The sequence below is a fragment of the Geotrypetes seraphini genome, chromosome 17 (genome assembly GCF_902459505.1).
Source record: "Geotrypetes seraphini chromosome 17, aGeoSer1.1, whole genome shotgun sequence".
Lineage (NCBI taxonomy): Eukaryota > Metazoa > Chordata > Amphibia > Gymnophiona > Dermophiidae > Geotrypetes > Geotrypetes seraphini.
Genome location: NC_047100.1, coordinates 47,914,754 through 47,937,165, shown reverse-complemented (window position 1 = coordinate 47,937,165; position 22,412 = coordinate 47,914,754). Strand labels below are relative to the sequence as shown.

At 49.3% G+C, this 22,412-nt stretch overlaps 1 protein-coding gene across 9 annotated transcripts in view; it reads right to left on the bottom strand.

The window, feature by feature from the left end:
* The window catches only part of IP6K1 (inositol hexakisphosphate kinase 1), a 118,755-nt gene that overhangs the window by 18,347 nt on the left and 77,996 nt on the right, over positions 1 to 22,412 (bottom strand). For 8 of the 9 annotated variants that reach the window (XM_033926468.1, XM_033926473.1, XM_033926472.1 and 5 more), the window contains exons 5-6: positions 15,022 to 15,189; positions 12,181 to 12,326 (exon numbers count right to left, since the gene is read on the bottom strand). In XM_033926468.1, coding sequence (XP_033782359.1) covers positions 12,181 to 12,326; positions 15,022 to 15,189 — 314 coding nt within the window. Of the gene's footprint in view, positions 1 to 12,180; positions 12,327 to 15,013; positions 15,190 to 22,412 lie in introns of all 9 variants that reach the window. The other variant, XM_033926476.1, reaches the window with a different exon arrangement.

The window sequence follows — 22,412 nt, the reverse complement described above, 5'->3', positions numbered from 1 at the left end:
AAGATGCACCCTAATCGAAGTTGTCTTCAGACCTGACTGTGACAAATGAAGCAAATACTCCAAGACCGAAGCCACCGGAACTGAGACCGGGTCCATCTGAGAGGAACACCAAGATGAAAATCTGGTCCATTTCTGAGAGTAGCAAAGCTGAGTCGAGACCTTGCGAGAAGCTTCTAAAACCTCCCTGACAGACTGAGATATGGGAACCGAAGTCAGGGGGAAAGGAACCAAGCCGTCAGATGTAAGGACTGAAGATTGGGATGCAACAGCGAACCCCGACTCTGAGACAGCAGAGAGGGAAAAACAGGCAGAAGCAGAGGCTCCCTGACACTGAGTTGAAGAAGCAGGGAGAACCAGGGTTGACGAGGCCAACGAGGTGCAATGAGAATCAGAGTGGCCCGTGCCGATTTGTGATGTACCAGCGTCCTCAGGATCAGAGGCAAAGGAGGAAACGCATAGAGGAACTTCCCTCCCCAGTCGAGAAGAAAGGCGTCGGCCTCGAGACGATCCGGGGAGTACATCCGAGAACAATAGAGAGGCAGTTTGTGATTCTCCGGGGAGGCAAACAGATCTATGTGAGGAGTCCCCCACCAGTCGAAGACCTTGTGCAGGACCCGAGAGTGGAGCGACCACTCGTGCAGCTGGAGAAGGCGGCTGAGTTTGTCCGCCAGGCAGTTTCGCTCTCCTTGAATGTAAACCGCCCGAAGGAAGATGTTTTGGGAAACCGCCCACTCCCAGAGGCGAAGGGCCTCCTGACACAGGGTCCAAGAGCCCGTCCCCCCTTGCTTGTTCACATAATACATCGCCACCTGGTTGTCCGTCCGGACCAGGACTACCTGATCGTGCAGCAGGTGGCAGAAAGCCCGAGCAGCCAGGAAAATGGCGCGAAGCTCCAACACATTGATGTGACAATGACGGTCCTCCGCCGACCACAATCCTTGAGTTCGCAGACCGTCGAGATGAGCCCCCCAAGCGTACTCCGAAGAGTCCGTGGTTAGGACCTTGTGATGCGGAGGGGCGAGAAAGAGCAAACCCCTGGAAAGATTGGAAGAGTTGGTCCACCAACAGAGCGAGCGTCTTAAAGAGGGAGTCACCGTCACGGGAGAGGAAATCGGGTCCCGGTCTTGACGCCACTGCGAGGCCAATGTCCACTGAGGGAACCGCAGATGTAAGCGGGCAAACGGCGTGAAATGGACTGTAGACACCATGTGACCCAGCAGAATCATCAGACGCTGTGCCAAGACCGAGGGCAGCAGCGAAACCTGCCGACTCAGGTGGACAAGAGTCTCCAACCGAGACTCCGGAGGGAGGAACGAACGGAGGCGAACCGTGTCCAGCACGGCCCCGATGAACTGTAGAGATTGAGAGGGGCACAATTGAGATTTTGGAAAATTCACCTCGAACCCCAGCCGCTGAAGGAAGATGATAGTCTGTTGGGTCGCTGAGATAACCCCCTCCCTGGACGGTGCCTTGATCAGCCAATCGTCCAGGTAGGGAAAAACCTGAAGGCCCCGGGACCGCAGAGCTGCTGCGACTACCACTTAGCACTTCGTGAAGACTCGAGGGGACGAAGCCAATCCGAAGGTGCAACTCCCCCACCTGAAAACGCAGAAATTTGCGGAAGGCGGGATGCACCGAACATGGGTATAAGCCTCCTTCAGGTCGAGGGAGCACATCCAGTCCCCCTCGTCCAGTAGCGGGTACAGAACCGGAAGGGAGAGCATACGGAACTTCTCCTGGACAAGGTACTTGTTGAGCCGCCGGAGGTCCAAAGTGGGGCGCAGGTCCCCGGTCTTTTTCGGGACCAAAAAATATCGGGAGTAGAACCCCTTGCCCCGCTGACATGGGGGCACACGCTCCACCGCCCGGAGACTCAACAAAGCCCTGGCCTCTGACAGGAGAAGGGGGAGCTGCGATCTGTTGGAAGGACACGCGCCGGGCGGACTGTCCGGCGGAAGTTCCCGGAAGTTGAAGGAATAACCCTCGGACACGACCCGGAGGACCCAAGCGTCGGAGGTGATGAGGGTCCAAGAGGGATGGAATGCGCGCAGATGACCCCCGATGGGCAGCGGGGTCGAGGACAGTGCGGAGGGGGCCCGCCGCCAACCACTCAAGGCATCAAAAAGACGGGGCGGGCTTAGACGCCCCTTGCGCCTGAGGCTTCTGCTGCGGCGCCCGAGACTGCTGAGAAGGTCTCCTAGGCGGGGGCCTGGAGAAAGCCGGCGTGGTCTTCTGCGGGTAGCGCCTAGGCGGAGCTCGGTAGGGCTTAGGAGCCGACGACTTCGCCTTTGGGCGCACCAGGGAGGCGAAAGACCGTTCGTGCTCGGATAGGCGTTTTGTGGTCGCCTCCAGAGAGTCATCAAAAAGCTCCGAGCCCACACAGGGCAAATTAGCCAGGCGCTCCTGCAGGTTTGGATCCATGTCTACGATCCTAAACCACGCCAGGCGGCGCATCGCAAACGCAGAGACCCTGGAGGTCAGTTCAAAGGCGTCGTAGGTCGCATGAAAAAGATACAGACGAAGCTGGGAAAGAGATTCCATCAACTTCCCAAAGTCGTCCCGATGAGATTCCGGCAGGACCCCGTGATAGCATGACATGGACTTCACCATGTGACGAAGGTACGAGGTGAATGTAAAAGCATAATTCAGAACCCGATTCGCCATCATGGAGTTCTGATACAAGCGTCGGCCAAATTTATCCAGGGTGCGCCCCCTCACGCCCAAGCGGGACCGCGGCAGACACTCTAGAAGGCTGGGTCTTCTTGAGGGAGGACTCCACCAACAAGGACTGGTGGGACAACTGAGCCTGTTGAAAGCCTTTACAAGGCACCGTGCGATATTTGGATTCCATTTTGGAGGGGATAGCCGTCACCGCATAGGGGGAATCCAAATTTCTCAAAAAAGCCTGCTGCAGAATCTTGTTCAATGGAAGGCGAGGAGACTCCCGAGGAGAAGGCAAATCTTGCTCTGACAAAAATTCCTTGGAGTACTGCGACCCCGCTAAAAGGTCCAGATCTAAGGCCTTCCCCTTGTCCTGCACAAACCTCGAAAACGAGGAGAGACGCAGACTAGACCAGTCTTCCTCGGGGGAAGGGGAGCGAGAACCCCGAGCCGCCGAAAACGAAGGGGACAACTCGCGAGAATAGCGGGGCTCACGACCAGCTCCTACATCGGACCCCCAAGAAACAGCGCCGAGGGAAAGCGCCAGGGTCGGAGACCTCCGAGGCCCCGAGGAGCCCCTCGGGGAAGACCTCGGGGTGCGGGGCATAGAGACCTTCCGACGCCTCGGAGAGGAATCTCTGGAGCCCCGGGGCGAACCCTTCCGAGGAGGTGAGCGGAACAGCCTCGGATTAGAAAGACTGAGCTCCGAAACCCAGAGCGCCTCGACGTCCCGGGCCGGCGGGGAGTGACCACGCCGCAGAGGCGAACCTCGAGGACGTTTCGTCCTCCTGGAACGGCGCTTCGCCTGCGGCCGGCCCGAGGGCGAGGATCCCCCCCCCCCCCCGAGGCTCCGGACGAGGAGTCCGAGGAAGAAAGCCTGCGAACACGGCGCACCTTGTCCCGTGGGCGAACACTGCGCTCAGGCTGGTCCGGGACCGAGGATGGCTGCAAGTGGGCAAGAGCCAAGGACAGCTCCGAGGAAATAAGCGCCCGGAGCATGTCCTGGAACACCGGGACCGCCATCATAGACGGCATGTCGGATGCCGCCGGATACTCCGCAGAGGGCGACCTCGGTAACGAGTATTCCCGAGGAGTAACCGACTTAGACGCCCAGGGCGGGGCCGAGGTCGACCCACCCGCCCCCGTCGAGGATCCCGAGGAAGGCTTCTGTGCTGACCCGGAACCTGAAGAAGGAAGCGGGGACTTACCCTGAACCGGCTTCGAGGCCGAGGACGAGGGCTTCGATGAAGAAGACATCCGAGGCGAGGTCGAGGGTGCCGAGGGCGAGGTTAGGGCCAGGGTCGGGGCCGAAGCAGACGTCGAGGCCTTACTCGCCGCGGGCTCCACAACGAAAAGCTCCGCCATGCGAGCACGCCTGCGGCGGAGAGCCCGAGGTTTGAAGGTCGCACACCTGGAGCAGGAATCCGTAGGGTGGTCAGCACCTAAACACAGGAGGCACCACCGGTGGGGATCGGTGATCGACAGCAGCCGCGCACTTTTTGAAACCCGACACAGGCCGGGACATGAAAAAACAAAAGGCCGCGAACGATCGAGGTCCCGCGGCCACCGGGAGCCCCCGGTGCCGGAACGGAAAGTATTTTTTTTTTTCTTTGACGAATTATGAATCGCACAACGAAATAAAATAAGAAAACGCACAGCGACTTCGCAAAAATAACAAAGCCGCGGTGACAGAAGGCAAACTACACGGAGAGAAAAACACAACAGGGCTTCTGGCTCTGCGAAAGAAACAGAACTGAGGACCACGAGGTGGGGATGCGCCCTCTAGTGGAGGAAGAAGGCATGCACATGCGTGGTGAAGCACAGCAAGCTTGAAACTTCAATCAAGTTTGCTTGAAAAGCTGTCCGCGTCGGGGCTCCGTGGATGACGTCACCCACATGTGAGAATATGCTGCCTACTTGTCCTGGGAAAACAGTTGTTATCCAGGGACAGCAGGCAGCTATTCTCACAACCAATCCACCTCCCCTGGTTGGCTTCTCTGCTAGCTATCTGAACTGAGACGCGCGCCCTTGCGTGGGTGGGAAGGCACTCGCAAACTTTCTAAGTTCTGCAAGCAAATCAGCATCTATCTCATTCTGGCCTCAAGTCTACATCGATACGAGTCCATCTGAGTGCAATTGCTGCTTTCCATCAGCCTCTGCAAGGGAAACCTCTCTCTGCTCATCCTGTGGTTTCCTGATTTATGAAAGGACTTTTCCATGTCAATCCTCCTCTCAAACCTCCTCCAGTGGTTTGGGACCTCAATGTTGTCCTTTCTCAGCTTATGAAGCCTCCTTTTGAGCCTCTCAACAAAGCTCCGCTGAAGTTTCTCACTTGGAAAGTGGTTTTTCTTGTTGCCCTCACTTCTGCTCGCCGAGTCAGTGAGCTTCAGGCCTTAGTGGCGGATCCGCCTTTCACAGTATTCCATCATGACAAGGTGGTCCTTCGCACTCATCTGAAATTAGAGAGCGAAAAGAAGGAAAAACAGCAGGAACTAAAAGGACATGCAGAAATGAGGAAGACAGCTGAGGACAAAGACATCACACCATGGGAAGGGTCGAACAAAATGGGACTCAGGGGCTGGCACCCCAAGAAGGGGACAAAGACATCACACCATGGGAAGGGGACGACAAGAGAATCAACCCACAAGGAAGAACAACAGGGAAAGTAAAAAACCAAAACTTAAATTGCTTGTACGCCAATGCAAGGAGTCTACGGACCAAAATGGGAGAGCTGGAAGTCATGGCCAACAAAGAGGACCTAGACATAATTGGAATCACAGAAACATGGTGGTCTGAGGACAACAAATGGGACGTAGTACTACCAGGTTATAAGCTCTATAGGAAAGACAGGACATGTAAGAAGGGAGGAGGAATAGCGCTATACATAAAGGACTCCATTCACTCGACCAGGATGGATACGGCAACAAGGGCAGAAGGTTTGGAATCGCTATGGGTTAAGTTAACAGGAAGAAAGGGAGCCGACACAAAATTGGGACTTTATTATCGCCCACCTGGACAGCCAGAAACAAGTGACAATGACCTAGAAGCAGAATTGAGGCAGGAATGCAAAAGCGGAAGGGTGACGGTTATGGGAGACTTCAACCACCCTGGGATAAACTGGAGCATTGGACACTCCAGCAGCGCGAGGGAAACAAAGTTCCTGGAGGCTGTGAGGGATTGCTTCTTGGAGCAGCTGGTCCAGGAACCGACACGAGGAGATACCACTCTTGACCTAATCCTCAACGGTCTAGGGGGCCCCGCAAAGGAGGTGGTAGTAGTAGGGCCACTAGGAAACAGTGATCACAACATGATCCAGTACAAACTAGAAATGGGAACATCAAAAGTGAAGAGAACCACAGCGATGGCACTCAACTTCAGAAAAGGGAACTATGAAGCTATGAGGAAAATGGTGAGACATAAACTCAGAAACAGCTCACGGAAGATGGAGACCGTAGAGAAAGCCTGGTCCCTACTCAAGAACACGGTGCAAAAAGCACAAAACATGTACATCCCCAGGTTTAGGAAAGGGCGCAAACAGAATCAAACAAAAAACAAGGTGTGGATAACAAAGGAAGTGAAGAAGGCGATAAGCGACAAGAAATCATCATTCAGAAAATGGAAAAAGGACCAAACTGAGGAAAACCGGAAGGAACACAAAAAACACCAGAAAGAGTGCCACCGAGTGGTTAGGGAAGCAAAAAGAGAATACGAAGAGAAGCTGGCTGGGGAGGCGAGAAACTTCAAACCGTTCTTTAGGTACGTGAAGGGGAGGCAACCGGCAAGGGAGGAAGTGGGACCGTTGGATGATGGAACCAGAAAGGGAGTGGTAAAAGAGGAAAAAGAGGTAGCAGACAGGTTAAACAAGTTTTTCTCGTCAGTCTTCACGAGTGAGGACACATCCAATGTACCAGAACCTGAGGAGATTATAAGTGGGGATCTAGATGAAAAGCTGGAGCGAATAGAAGTAAGCCATGAGGACGTCCTACGACAGATAGATAGATTAAAAAGCGACAAATCACCGGGCCCGGATAGAATCCACCCAAGGGTACTAAAAGAACTGAGAAAGGAAATAGCGGAAACACTCCAGCAAATATGTAATCTATCATTGAAAACTGGGGAGATCCCGGAGGACTGGAAAATAGCAAATGTCACGCCTATCTTTAAGAAAGGATCAAGAGGAGACCCGGGAAACTACAGGCCGGTGAGCTTGACTTCGGTTCCGGGTAAGATGATGGAAGCACTTATTAAGGACAGCATCTGCGAGCACATGGAAAAAAATGGGCAGCTGAGGGAGAGCCAACATGGCTTCTGCAAGGGAAGGTCTTGCCTCACAAACTTACTACATTTCTTTGAGGGAATAAACAGCCAGATAGACAAAGGGGAACCCATAGACATAATTTACCTCGACTTCCAAAAAGCTTTCGACAAGGTACCCAACGAACGGCTGCTTAGGAAGCTGTGGAACCACGGAGTGGAGGGGGATGTATACCGATGGATTAAACACTGGTTGGCGGGCAGAAAACAGAGGGTTGGAGTGAAGGGCCAATACTCAGACTGGCAACGGGTCACGAGCGGAGTTCCGCAGGGGTCGGTGTTGGGACCGCTCCTGTTCAATATATTTATAGACGATCTGGAGACAGGGACGAAATGTGAGGTTATCAAATTTGCAGATGACACCAAACTCTGCAGCAGGGTTAGAACCACGGAAGACTGTGAAAACCTGCAAAGGGACCTAACGAAGCTGGAAGAGTGGGCCAAAAAGTGGCAGATGTGTTTTAATATAGAGAAATGCAAGGTCATGCATGTTGGGGAAAAGAACCCGATGTTCAGCTATACAATGGGGGGAACATTGCTAGATATAAGTACCCTTGAAAGAGACCTGGGTGTGCTGGTGGATACAACAATGAAAGCATCAGCACAATGCGCGACAGCCTCAAAGAAAGCAAACAGAATGCTGGGTATCATCAAGAAGGGTATAACGACCAGGACAAAGGAAGTCATCATGCCACTGTACCGTGCAATGGTGCGCCCGCATCTGGAGTACTGTGTCCAGTATTGGTCGCCGTACCTCAAGAAGGACATAGCATTGCTTGAGGGGGTCCAGAGAAGAGCGACGAAAATGGTAAGAGGTATGGAAAACCTTTCATATGCCGACAGGCTAGAACAGCTGGGGCTGTTCTCCCTGGAAAAGAGGAGACTTAGAGGAGACATGATACAAACTTTCAAGATCCTGAAAGGCATAGATAAGGTAGACAGGGACAGATTCTTCAGATTGTGGGGAACAACAAGTACAAGGGGGCACTCAGAGAAACTGAAAGGGGATAGGTTTAGAACCAATGCCAGGAAGTTCTTCTTCACCCAGAGAGTGGTGGACACATGGAACGCACTCCCGGAGGTTGTGGTGGGGCAGAAGACACTACAGGGATTCAAAGAAGGTTTGGATAAATTCTTGAAGGAAAAGGGGATTGAAGGATACAGATAGAAGTAAGGATAGGTTTTTTTAGGGCAGGGAACACTTGACAGGTCATGGACCTGATGGGCCGCCGCGGGTGCGGACCGCTGGGTGCGATGGACCTCTGGTCTGATCCCGGTGGAGGCAACTTCTTATGTTCTTATGAAATTCCTGCCTAAAGTGGTCTCTGAATTTCATCTCAACCAATCCATAGTTCTTCCTGTGTTTTTTCCAAAGCTTCATTCTCATCCTGGAGAATCAGCTCTTCACACTCTGGACTGTAAACGTGCTTTGGCTTTCTACCTGGATCGCACCAAACCACACAGAACTGCTCCTCAACTTTTTGTCTCCTTTGATCCGAACAAGTTGGGACGCCCTGTCTCGAAGCGTTCCATCTCCAACTGGATGGCGGCTTGCTTCTCTTTCTGCTATGCCCAGGCTGGATTACCCCTTCCCTGTAAAGTCACAGCCCATAAGGTCAGAGCAATGGCGGCCTCTGTAGCCTTCCTCAGATTGACACCGATTGAGATTTGTAAGGCTGCCACTTGGTCCTCGGTTCATACCTTCACTTCTCATTATTGTCTGGATACTTTCTCCAGACGGGATGGACAGTTTGGCCAAACAGTATTGCAAAATTTATTCTCCTAAGTTGCCAACTCTCCCACCATCCCATTGGGATTAGCTTGGAGGTCACCCACTAGTGAGAATACCTGCCTGCTTGTCCTGGGATAACATAACTTTCTTTCTCCATTATGTATAGTGCAATTCTGAGTTCACATTATTAGAGTGTTAACGGATGTACTGTATTTGAGGGTTGTTATATTAGGGAATGAATACTCCGATATATTGCTAATTAACTGGCGATTAATTTTTGTACATATTTTAATAAACATTCTGAATATGAGATAATTTTGAAAAGAAATGACTAACCCAAAATTAGAGATTAGGATGTTACATTAGGCACTTGGGGTGGTACAAAGGGTGAAGGAAGACAGATTTAGGTTTATTTATTTGATAATGCCTGGGGATATAATGCAAATTCAAGTAAAGAGGAAACACTCAGAGGAAGATAAAAGACAGACATCAATTAATATAGTTAACCGATGTATAGAGAGGCTCTAGTCCTGTGTATCTCAAACTGTGTGCCTCCTGAGATTTCAGGTGTGCCGCGACACTGGCAAGGAGGAGAGTCATCCACGCTGGCTGACTGCCTTCAGGCAAGAGGCATGTCCTGTAGGAAGTCAGCCGGCGCAGATGACTCTCCTCCTGACTGGCGTCTCTCCTCTCCCCGAACCTCCTGGATCCTTCCACCGAAGCGAGTCACGGTCAGATGAGCCTCCGCGCATGCCTGGACATGTGCATGACATCATCGCATCGACGTCCGCGCACTTCCGGGTGCCTCCTGGCTGGGGCACTAGATTTAGTGTGCCACCAGCTAGAAAGTTTGTGAGACACTGCTATGATACTGCTAAGACCAATTCTGAAGTCTTCATAAAATTAGTGACACAATCTTCTCAGAAAGTAAACTGTCTGGAGGTGAAGTTAGATGTTTTGGAGGTGAAGTTAGATGTTTTAGCAGATGATATAGAGCAGTGTTCTTCAACCTTTTGACAGCTATGGACCAGCGGAAATAAAATAATTTTGTGGACTGGCACCGGTCCACAGACCGGCAGTTGAATAACGCTGAGCTAAATCGTGGGCCAGACCCCACCCATCTCCACCCCAGATCCCATCCCCCTAATAGTACTAATTATAGCAACATTTTTTTCCATTCATTTTTCATATATATATAAAATATAATAAAAAGCTAAGCCGCGCATGCGCACTCCCATCGCGTGTTCCGTTTTCCGTGCGCTGTAGGGCACCGCAGATAGGAGTGCGCATGCGCGCGAAACACTCTCCTCCCCCGAGGCGGATGTCGGACACGGCGGCTGTCGGCCGTGCTGTTCTTCAGTCTGCCCTGCTCCTTGCCTGAAGTCCGACGCACTGCTCTCCACCTTGCGGCTGCAAAAACAGCCCCACAATCACAGGAGAACAGAGATTCCTGCACATGGACAGCAGGAGTTGGGGTGGTTGAGACTGAGAGCATGGAGGTGGCCATGGAATGTACCAGGGACTAGAGGTCGCCTCGGGAACTCACTTGTCTGCAGTGCTCTTCCATACAGGGTCTCGAGCCCCGGATGTGCACGCGGCTGTGGACGCTGCACTGTCCCTGCAGAGCAGACTACCCGAGATTTACCTGTACCATTGTTTACACCTCTCCTAGCAACCATCTTCCCGGCCCCTGTCAACCGTGAAGCACGCTGCGCCGGAGCTTGGCAACCACGCATGCGCTCTCGACTCTTACGCATGCTCAGGCACCGCTAATCAGCAGGAGGGAGAAAGAGCGAAACGTGTTCCCGTGATGGCTTCTTAAGTGAATTCCAAGTTCATTCATTTCCCCGATACGATTCATTAGCTACCGTCAGCTCTTTCTCGCCATCCTCATGCTTTTTTAGGTCCCTCTGTTTCCCTACACTGCCTTCCTTTAGTTTTCTGTCTACCAGAGGTCCATTATTTTCGAGGACTCCCATTTATTTTTAGACACTTTCAATATTTGAAGAAGCAACATAAGTTCCTCCAATACATACCATGGAACGTTTGAATTCTGGTCACCTTGAGATTGAGGTGTATTAATAGGGGGAGGGCCCGGGGGGGGGCATGCTAAAGGTTATGTAAGAATGCCAACTAGTTCAAGGTTTAGTCATTAGGATGGATCTGTGTTATTCCATCTAATATAATAAAGCCCTAAGTGCGCACTCCCACCTGCATGCTCCCGTTTTCCGTGCACTGTAGGGCACCACAGGTAGGAGTGCACATGCGCGAGAATCCCCCGAGGCGGATGTCGGCCGCTGCAGCTGTCAGCGGCTGCCGGCTGCGGTGGCAGATGGCTGAAGCCTGGCTGGAGGAGGATGAGGAGGAGCTGCGAGAGCTCCGCAGAGGCAGGAGGTAAGGAGAGAGAGACAGAGACAGATGGATGAGAAGGACAGAGGGGCTACTAGGGGGACGAGGATGGCAAAAGAGGTGAAACAGGGTCAGAGAGAGATGGTAGAGGGTGTGAAAGGGGGAAGGGAGAGATGGAAATGGTTTGGGGCACTGAGGGAGGAAAGGTTGGTACGTCAGGACTGCTGCCTCGGGTAAGTAAAGACCCTGTCAGGAGGGCCAAAAGGGTACAAAGGAAATGGTGAAAGGTGAGCTGGTGGGACTGGGATCAGTGGAGGTGGGGTCAGGGTCAGGGTATAGGTGGGGCTATTCTGGCACCCGTTACTGTAACGAATGTAACGGGCTAAAACACTAGTATATATATATATACATATACATACATACATATATATATATATATATATATATATATATATATATATATATATATATATATATATATATATATATATATATATATATACACACACACATATATACAGTGGAACCTTGGTTTACAAGCATAATTCGTTCCAGAAGCATGCTCGTAAACCAAATTGCTCGTATATCAAAGCAAGTTTCCCCATAGGAAGTAAGGGAAACTGCTTTGATTGGTTCCACCTCCTCCCCCCCCCCCCCCCCCCCCGAGGCTACTGGCGCTGCTCCATTCTCCCCCCCCATGAGGAATCCGACGCTATTCCAAACCCCGCCCCGCGATCCGGCTTCCCCCCCCCTGCGAACCGGCATCCTCCCCCCACTCGCATTGCCCCCCCCCCCTCCACCGCGATCCTACTTTCCGCCCCCTGAGCAGTCAATGACACTTCCTTTATCTGACTTGGCACCAATGCCAGTGCCCGAAGATCCTCCCTCTTCTGGCGCGGCCTGGGCTGGGCGGTGCGTTGAAGATCCTCTTTCTTCTGGTTTGGGCTGGGCTGGACTGGCTTTGAGCATTTGCGCATGCTCAAAGCCTTCTGGTCTCGCTCTCAATCTCGGAGAACCTTTGCTTTTGAATGAGCCCCCTCTATACCCATCTTAATATTAAACCATATCATGCAGTGATCACTGGATGACAGATGATCACCCACTGTAACATCAAAAACACTTACCCCATTTGTAAGCATTAAGTCCAGTATGACCCCTTCCCGCATGGTTTCCATTACCAACTGCTGGAACAGTTCTCCATGTGAGTTTGTGCAGTGGAGAACAACCAGAAGTCTTTGGGTGGCATCCTCAACTCTGTTCCTAAAGAGCTCTTCACAAAGACAGGAAATATTTGGTAAACGATCCTGAACGTGAATGTCCATGTCAGAGACTTGCAGCCACGGAAGACATGTCAGAGCAAAAGACATATCCAATGCCCTGGATTTCACACCAATGTGTCAAAAGCTGATCTTACCATAAACTTTCTGGTTTGGAGAAGGCTACGAGTAGTCTTCTGAAAACGCTAGAAGTCACCCCAACTATGCTCTCTAGAACAGTGTTTTTCAACCTTTTTACACCTATGGACCGGCAGAAATAAAAGAATTATTCTGTGGACCGGCATCGGTCCATGGACCAGCGGTTGAAGAACACTGGGCTAAGTTGTGGGCCAGACCCCGCCCATCTCTTCCCAATCTCCACCCCAGACCCCGCCCCCATAATTGTAACACTATTTTTTCCATTTATTTTTCACAGAAACATAATATAATCTTATTAACACCATATAATGGTTAACCACAAAATTAAACTACACAAAGCACACTGACAGCAGATGTAAATTCTCAAAATTTACATAATTCAATCACTAAATTCAAAAATAAAATCATTCCCCCCTACCTTTGTTGTCTCCCTCCATGCTGTGCCTTACCTTCTGGCCTGCTCCCGCCTGGCCGTTTTATGTCGCCCCTGGTATTATCTTCAGGCCGGCTCCCTCTTCCTCACTGATGCAGTGCACAAAGCTGTGGGCAGCGGTTCCTTGCACATCCCGTGCCTCATCTGGAAGCCAAGGCTTCCGGTCCAGGCGCAGGACACGTGTTGGAGCCACTGCCCGTGGCTTTGTGCACTGAATCAGTGAGGAAGAGGGAGCTGGCTCGAAGATGACACCGCATCAATCGCACCATGGACCTGCGGTTGAAGAACACTGTTTTGGGCCTGATGCACGTGCTGGCCCTGATGACTGGCAGGAAATTTCTGTGGACCGGCACCGGTCCACGGACCGGTGGTTGAAGAACACTGCTCTAGAAGAATGTCAAAAACACAGCCTTATTTTTAAGGAGCTGAAGTCTGATGCTACTGAAGTTTCTGTGTGGACCCAATGTTCACAGGAGAAGATAAGGATCAAAGATTTTTGGTTCTGGAAAGATGAATGTTATCTACCAGTTGTGGTCTGTCGGTACAGGTAGGAAGATTGATGACTGGTACCGCAGTAATATACTATGCTGAGGAAAGGCCAGTATTGAGGGAGACAGAGGCACTGCTGCTGTCAATGTAGCTGAGTCACAGAAATAGCAACGGAACAGAGGTAAAAATTATAATCGGTACCGAGTATCGACAGAGTCTAAAGAGCATAGAGCGAGGATGAAATGGTACCGTAAGGCCTCTGAAGCTATTTAAACTAGGCTGGTACTGAGTAGAGAGGGCATCGAGGTCAACTGCGTTGCAATCGCATGGTCAGCCCTACACTATACAATTACAACTGCATACGGTGACGTGAATGCACCGGTACCTTGGGTCGTGTAGGCAGTACCATAGGTGCAGCAGGGTGACAAATCGTTGGTAACCCCAAGAAGAGGGATACTTCAGAAATGACAGCCTATGTTGATAAATGATGGCGTCGATGAGAGGCTTGTATCAAGAGACTCGATGCAGATAATGCCTATAACGCTGTGATGTCAATGTCCACCAGTACTGATATGGATCAGTACCGTATAGAAGTCCAAGTGGTTGGATACCCGACACTAGGCCCAGTGGCATAGTGAGGTTGAGAGGTGCCCCCCCTCCTTCCCTGAGCCCACCTGCTATGCATGCCCACACCTTTCCCTGTACCTCTAGTTGAAGTTGTTGCTCACTGCGGTCAACAACGTACTTCTTGCAACCCCGTCGGCTCTCTCTCTGACATCACTTTCTATGCGCGGCACCCAGAAGTGACGTCAGCGGGAGAGCCGACGTTGTTGCGAAGAGCACGTTGTTGACTGCTGCAAACAACTTCAACTAGAGATATGGAGGAAGGGAAGGGGGCGCACGCGTGGAGGGGAGAAATGGGAAGAGGTGGGGGGAGGAGGGGTGCCAGTGCCCTCACCAACACTGCGCTCGGGGTGAACCCCCCCTCCTCCCTTTTACTACGTCACTGACCAGGCCTAATATCTTCTTCAAAAAATATGAAGGAGCAAAAACAAAACATTTTGTTGATTGTTGAGAGTGTCATTTTTTTAAGTCCTGGAAGATCCAGCCAGAAAGGAAAAATTACAGAGGCCGAGTAAAAAGTAGGCCAAAAAGCCATTGGCTTTATAATTGCCTACAGGCCCCAAAGGTGAGCATAAAGAAATTTGTGTTAGGAAATAAAAGGTTTAAAAGAAAAAACAACCAAGACAAAAGAATGGAAATAATGGAAAATGAAGAAAGAGAAGGCAAACTTTACTGGACAAAGTCCAGATATGTCTTCTTTGATCCGCAGAAAAAAAAACAAAAAACTGACAACCTCGCGAGCTGGCACTCGCACATGTGTGGTGTAGACAGTCTCAAAGCTTTCTAAAATTTAAAGTGACAGTAGCACTGTCCGTACCAGGCTTCATGGATGACGTCACCCAACTGTGAGAACAAGCTGGCTGCTTGTTCTGGGATAAGCTTAGCATATGTTAGAGACATAGAATTATGTAAAATACTTTCCCAAGTATCCCCCTATGCTCAGTGAATGTTCCAGACACTGTACATTCCTAGGTATCCTCAGGTTCAGTGTAATACCTGCATACCACAGACCCGCACTCCTATTGCAGCTGAAGTGCTCTGCTCACACTTCTTCATCTGGCGAGCAGCCTTCTCTTCTGATGCATCATCTCCATGTTGTCTTGTCCCCATTTTCAGATCTAGGATACAGGGAAACTTAAAATGGTGTACCACATTCTCCAGCAGCAAAAACTCTGAAAACTGTGTTAGGGAATCATCTAATAGCCTGGATTAATAGACCCCTGAAGTTCTGCAGAAGGTTTATCTAATCTAATCTTTCTGAATCACGCTATGCCTAAACATGTTCAATGAGACTTGCAATGTTTTGAGTTACATAATGAATATACTACTTTATAGTGGCTTGAGGTCAGAATTATGGATAGGGTAACAGAGAAGAGAATGGAGGTTCTTTGATTGTACTGGTGTAGCGTTTGAGTAGGGGTGAGATTTAGTGATATTAATTATTTTGAGTTAGTTGTTTATGGTGTGCATGCTTTCAAAGAAGTGTTTTTAATTTTTTTTTTCAGAATCTCTTATATAATGTTTCCATCCTGATGTCAGTTGGGAGGTAGTTCCAGGTCTTGGTGCCAAGATATGTGAAAAGCGAGTCAAATACATGTTTATATTTAACCCCTTTAGGAGACGGGAGTAGTAGTTGAAGCGATTTCAGTTTTCTGGTTGACGTAGACCAGGAGTTAAATAAGTTTATGAGTGGTTCAGCAGTTTCTGCATATAGGATAGTTTGAAGGTGATGTATACAGTCACTCAAACACATCCACTATGCTTTCTTACAATACTCTCACTAGCAACTGTCACAGTAAAAGCAATAATGGATTATTTTCAAGAGCTGGGAATGCTACATGAGTTCCAGTCGTACCCTAAAATATGGGTTAGGAGTTGAACCCCAGCTCTGTTTGGTTGTGCAGAGCACTAAAATCTTATTTCTGGAAGAATTCTATGAAATTGCATGATGCAGAATTTATGCAGAATTCCATTCCTGTGCAGAAGTTTGCATGGAGATTAGGAGATGGTGATAACCCCAGATTTAAAATAGGACTACAAATAAGTGTTGACCCACACACGCTAGGAGATAGTAGCAGCTATATTGGAGGTAGCTCTATGTACACAGATCAGGATGGCAGCGACAGTGGTAGGGTTGCGTCTGAAGCAGCTGTGAAGTTTAGCCTGGGGTGGGAAGAAAGAGCTATAAAGCACAGTTACTTACCATAACAGGTGTTATCCTGGGACAGTAAGCAGATATTCTCACATGTGGGTGACTTCATCCACGGAACCCCAGTACGGACAGTAAAAAGTGTAAAATCACTTTAAGCTTTAACAGGCTTTTAGACTGCAAACACTGCACATGCGTGAGTGCCTTCCCGCCCAACGCCAGCTCACGAGGTCATCAGTTCTGTACCCAAGCAAAGAAGCCCAACTAGGGAAGGATAACACTTGTTATGGTAAGTAACTGTGCTTTATCATTAGACAAGCAGGCAGCATATTCTCACATGTGGGACTCTCTAGCTTTAATAAAAGGGATGGAGGGAGAAATGGGTTCCAAGAACTCAGAAAAATTCAAGTTGCCTCGCAAAAACTTAAGACCCAGTCTTCTATGAGAGCACAAAGGCAAGGGAAGGAATAGAACGGAAAAAAGGAATAGAGAAACTCCATACTCAATTAGAGATAAAAGGAGGATTCCAAGAAAACCTATATGTATGGAGGCTGAGAAAATAATAAATGACCTCCTAGAGCAGGGGTGTCAAATGTTGGGTCCTTGAGGGCTGCAATCCAATCGAGTTTTCAGGATTTCCCCAATGAATATACAGGAAATTAGCATACAATGAAAAGCAGTGCATGCAAATAGATCTCATGCAAATTCATTGGGGAAATCCTGAAAACCCAACTGGATTACGGCCCTTGAGAACTGACACTTGACACCCCTGTCCTAGAGGCAGGAGAATCTAAATATAGGCGATGGAGACGCCAAAAAGATTCAAGAATCAAATAAGAAACGACTACTGGCAAATACACCCATATGGAACAGCAGACCAAATGAGCAGTTGAAACCAGTCATGTCCTCGAGTAGATACGAATGAAAAGGGAAAATGACTTTCATAAACAATAAAAGCATGATTCACATGAAAAGAATAGCTGTAGAGGATAAAAAGGATGAACCTAGAAGGAAAGAAAAGCCGATACTATGAAATATAAAACTAGAATGACATAGTGGCTTACTCTGGAGGAAAGAACCTCCTGATAAAAATATTTAAATTATTATATACAATAAAACCTTGGTTTGCAAGTGTTTTGTAAGACAAGCAAAACATTTTATTATAATTTGCTTGTCTTACAAAACACTTTTCCAATTTTAATACACATGTGGATTTTGGGGGGGGGGGATTTCTTGTTTTTCCATTAAGAATATATAGATGATTGTCGTAAGATATTATTTTCATGTGGTATATATTAGTTGTATATGAATTTGGGAGGGGGGTGGGGGTTAAATCTTCTTGGTGTATGATATTGAAAATTTTTCAAGTGATGTATTATATTTGGTTGATATTTACTGTACACTTGATGTAAGTTTAAAAATGAATAAAGAAATTTAAAAAAACACATTTTATTAAATTTTAACTTGATATACAAGCAATGTCTTGCAATACAAGTACATATAGTATACACACATCACAACTGAACCAATGGTTCTCTCTCTGACACTGCAGGAGTGTAGTGACTATTCTAAACAAGCAAAGTCTTGCAATACAAGTACGTACAGTATTTTGTATTAAAGTTTTTGGGTTGTGGAACGAATTGTTTTGATGTTTCCATTATTTCTTATGGGGAAATTTGCTTTGATATATGAGTGTTTTGGATTATAAGCATGTTTCTGAACAAATAATGCTTGTAAATTAAAGTTTTACTGTATGTATTTATCTTGCAAAGGCTGAGAAAGGATTGTAATAAGCCTTAAAACGAGAAAAGGGAGCCAGGGCACGAGGCAAACCTCAGCAGCGTTTTTTTGTTCTGTTCTTCTTCTTCACAGGAGCGGAGAGGCAGAGGGGAAGGCAGGAGGAAGCAGCCAGAGCAGGCTGTTAGACCGGGGTCGCGGCGAGAGTTAGCTCCGCCCACCCCCACCCGCGTCAGAGGTTACATCGGGCCCGGGCTCCCCCTATAAGAAGAAGGGAGCCAACGGCGCCCAGCCGTTCGGCGCACGGCGAAGGCGAGAGCGCCTTTGCGAAGGAGCCTTGAGAAGGAGCCCAGACAGCAGCAGCAGCAAAAATCTTTTTTTTTTCTCTCTCTCATTACTCTCTTCTCTCTCTACCCTTTCAGCTAGCTGCACGCCGGACACCACTCATACACACCGAGGAACCAAAGGAGCAGGGAAAAAGAAATGGAGGCTGCAGGAACCCAGCGGAGTTACCCAGTGTACTGCATCGAGTGTCATATGTATGACTACCTCCCCTCCGGGAGGCAGACGTACATATGCGGTCGATGTCAGGAACTGGATAGCCTGAGGAAGGAGGTCGGGAGACTGCAGGCCAGGGTCCAGGAGCTGGAAGGACTGTGCACCTTAGAGGAACCATGCTGGACAACGGAGGATACCACCGGAGAGAGTCACGTCACGGAGCAAGTAAGAGAGCTCGAGAAATTCATCGAGGAGGCCTGCAGGATGGTGGCGGCTCAGGACAAACAGCACATCGGAGTGGAACCAACAATTGGACAGAATCCACCAGACGCCATGAGAGTAGGACCTTGCGGAGGAGCTGGACAGACAGAGGAGATAGTGACCCAACAGAACCCAGAGGAAAATCTAACGGATCGCGACACGGACCTGAGACCAGAGAGACAACCAAGGAAGGGAAAGTGTGCAATTGTAGTGGGAGACTCAATCCTGAGAGAAGTGGACCGTCACATAGCAGGAGGGAGAGAGGACCGACTAGTGACATGTCTCCCGGGGGCGAGAACGAAGGACGTCATTGACAGAATAGAGAGAATCCTGGACGGAGCTGAAACAGAGGAGACAGCGGTGATAATCCACGTTGGAACCAACGACATCAGCAGGAGGAGCTACAACAGGACTACACTAACTGAGCAGTTCGGGATCCTGGGGAGGAAACTGAAGCTGAGGACAAGGAGGATAGCCTTCTCAGAGATCCTGCCAGTACCGAGGGCAGATGCTAAGAGACCGACCGAGCTGCAAGCAGTAAACGGTTGGCTGAGGAGATGGTGCGAAGAGGAGGGTTTCCACTTTGTACGGAACTGGACAACTTTTTGGGGGAAGAACAAGCTCTACAGGAGGGACGGACTGCACCTGAGCACGGCTGGGACGAGGTTGCTGGCACGCAACGTAGCATAGACTTGGCTTTAAACTGAGGAGAAGGGGAAAGCCGACAGTCGACCTGACCTCGACACATCGGACCAAAGTATCAAACAAGGATACTGAACCAGAAATTTGTAAAAGAGGGCTCGGGACTGAGAGGGAACTTTTGGGAAAAGGACACAAGGACGCAATGCAGGGAGCCAATGCACAAACGAACCTAGCAAGCAGAATTAAGAGAGAGCAACAGGAGCCAGAGGGTCATCCAAACATGGGGGAGCAGGCTGAGGACAACATAGACACACCGCAGGATGGGGATGAACACAACAAAGCTCGGGGGCTGGCAACCCATGAGGAGGTTGGCAGGGGCGCCAAACCACGAGGAAAACCAGCGAAAAAGGCAAACAACCAGGACTTAAATTGCCTATACACTAATGCTAGGAGCCTAAGAGCCAAAATGGGAGAACTAGAAGTCATAGCCAGTACAAAGGACCTGGACATAATAGGAGTCACAGAAACGTGGTGGACTGACGACAACAAATGGGATGTGGCCATACCAGGGTACAAACTCTACAGGAGGGACAGGACACACAAGAAGGGTGGAGGAATAGCGCTTTATATAAAGGACTCCATACCTTCAACCAGGATAGAAACAACAGTAAGGGCGGACGACTTGGAATCACTATGGAAGCTACCTGGAGGAGCTGGAGCAGACATAAAATTGGGCCTGTACTATCGCCCACCTGGACAACCGGAAGCACTCGACCAGGACCTGGAGGCTGAGCTGAGGCAGATATGCAAAAGCGGAAGCGTGATGGTGATGGGAGACTTCAACTACCCTGGGATAGACTGGAGTATTGGACACTCAAACTGCACAAGGGAGACCAAATTCCTGGAAACCACGAGGGACTGTTTCATGGAACAGCTGGTCACGGAACCAACACGGGGGGATGCAACTCTCGACCTAATCCTCAATGGGCTAGGGGGACCTGCAAAGGAGGTGGCGGTGCTAGAACCCCTAGGAAACAGCGATCACAACATGATCCAGTGCAAGCTGGAAATTGGACCATTAAAGGTGAAAAGATCCACAGCGACAGCACTCAACTTCAAAAAAGGGAATTATGATGGCATGAGGAAATTGGTGGGAAAGAAACTCAACGGTAGCGCAAGGAAGATGGAGTCTGTAGAAAAAGCCTGGTCCCTACTCAAGGGCACGGTGCAAGAGGCACAGAACCTGTACATCCCCAGATTCAGGAAGGGGTGCAAAAAAAACCGAACAAAAAACCCAGCGTGGATAACAACTGCAGTGAAAAAGGCGATAAGTGACAAGAAAGCATCGTTCAAAAAATGGAAAAAGGACCAAACAAAAAGGAGCACAAAGAACACCAAAGGGAGTGTCACCGTGTGGTTAGAAAAGCTAAAAGAGAATATGAGGAGAGACTGGCGGGGGAAGCAACAAACTTCAAATCGTTCTTCAGATATGTGAAGGGGAAGCAACCGGCAAGGGAAGAAGTGGGGCCATTGGATGATGGAGACAAAAAAGGAGTGGTAAAAGAGGAAAAAGAGATAGCAGACAGGTTAAATAAGTTCTTCACGTCAGTCTTCACGAGGGAGGACACATCCAATATTCCGGAACCGGAGGACATCGTAAATGGGGATCGGGATGAAAAGCTGGTCCAACTAGAGGTAAGCCAAGAGGATGTCCTCAGGCAGATAGACAGACTAAAGAGCGACAAATCGCCAGGTCCGGACGGCATTCACCCAAGGGTACTCAAGGAACTAAGGAACGTAATAGCAGAGCCACTTCGCCAAATATGTAACCTATCCTTAAAAACTGGAGAGATCCCGGAGGATTGGAAAATTGCAAATGTCACACCCATCTTCAAGAAGGGTTCAAGGGGGGACCCGGGGAACTACAGAGCTTGACCTCTGTCCCGTGAAAAATGATGGAAGCACTGATTAAGGACAGTATCTGTGAACACTTAGAAAACAATGGACAGCTAAAGTCGAGCCAGCACGGCTTCTGCAAGGGTAGGTCATGCCTCACAAACTTATTGTACTTCTTTGAGGGGGTAAACAGACAGGTGGATAAAGGGGAATCCATTGACATCATTTACCTTGACTTTCAAAAAGCCTTTGACAAGGTACCGCACGAAAGACTGCTTAAAAAGCTGTGGAGACACGGGGTGCAAGGGGAGGTCCACCGATGGATCAAAAACTGGCTGGCAGACAGGAAACAGAGGGTTGGAGTGAAGGGCCATTACTCAGACTGGCATGGGGTCACGAGCGGAGTTCCGCAGGGGTCGGTGCTGGGACCGCTCCTGTTCAATATATTTATTAATGACCTGGAGGCGGGAACAAATTGCAAAGTTATTAAATTTGCGGATGACACCAAACTCTACCGCAGGGTTGAAACCATGGAAGACTGCGAAGATCTACAAAGGGACCTAACGACGCTAGAAGAATGGGCCAAAAAATGGCAAATGAACTTTAACGTAGGGAAATGCAAGGTCATGCATGTAGGGAAAAAGAACCCGATGTTCAGCTACAAAATGGGAGGATCACTGCTAGGGGTAAGTAACCTTGAAAGAGACCTGGGAGTGATGGTGGACACGTCTTTGAAGGCGTCGGCACAGTGCGCCACAGCCTCAAGAAAAGCAAACAAAATGTTGGGTATCATTAAGAAGGGTATCACGACCAGGACAAAGGAGGTCATCCTGCCACTGTATCGTGCAATGGTGCGACCGCATCTGGAGTACTGTTTCCGGTATTGGTCGCCGTACCTCAAAAAGGACATGGCGGTACTTGAGGGAGTCCAGAGAAGAGCAACTAAACTGATAAGAGGTATGGAAAACCTCTCATATACTGACAGACTGAAAAAGCTGGGGCTGTTCTCCCTGGAAAAGCGGAGACTTAGAGAAGACATGATAGAAACCTTCAAGATCCTGAAGGGTATAGAAAAAGTAGACAGGGACAGATTTTTCAGATTACGGGGAACCACAAGTACAAGGGGGCACTCGGAAAAATTAAAAGGAGACAGGTTTAAAACAAATGCCAGAAAGTTCTTTTTCACCCAGAGGGTGGTGGACACATGGAACG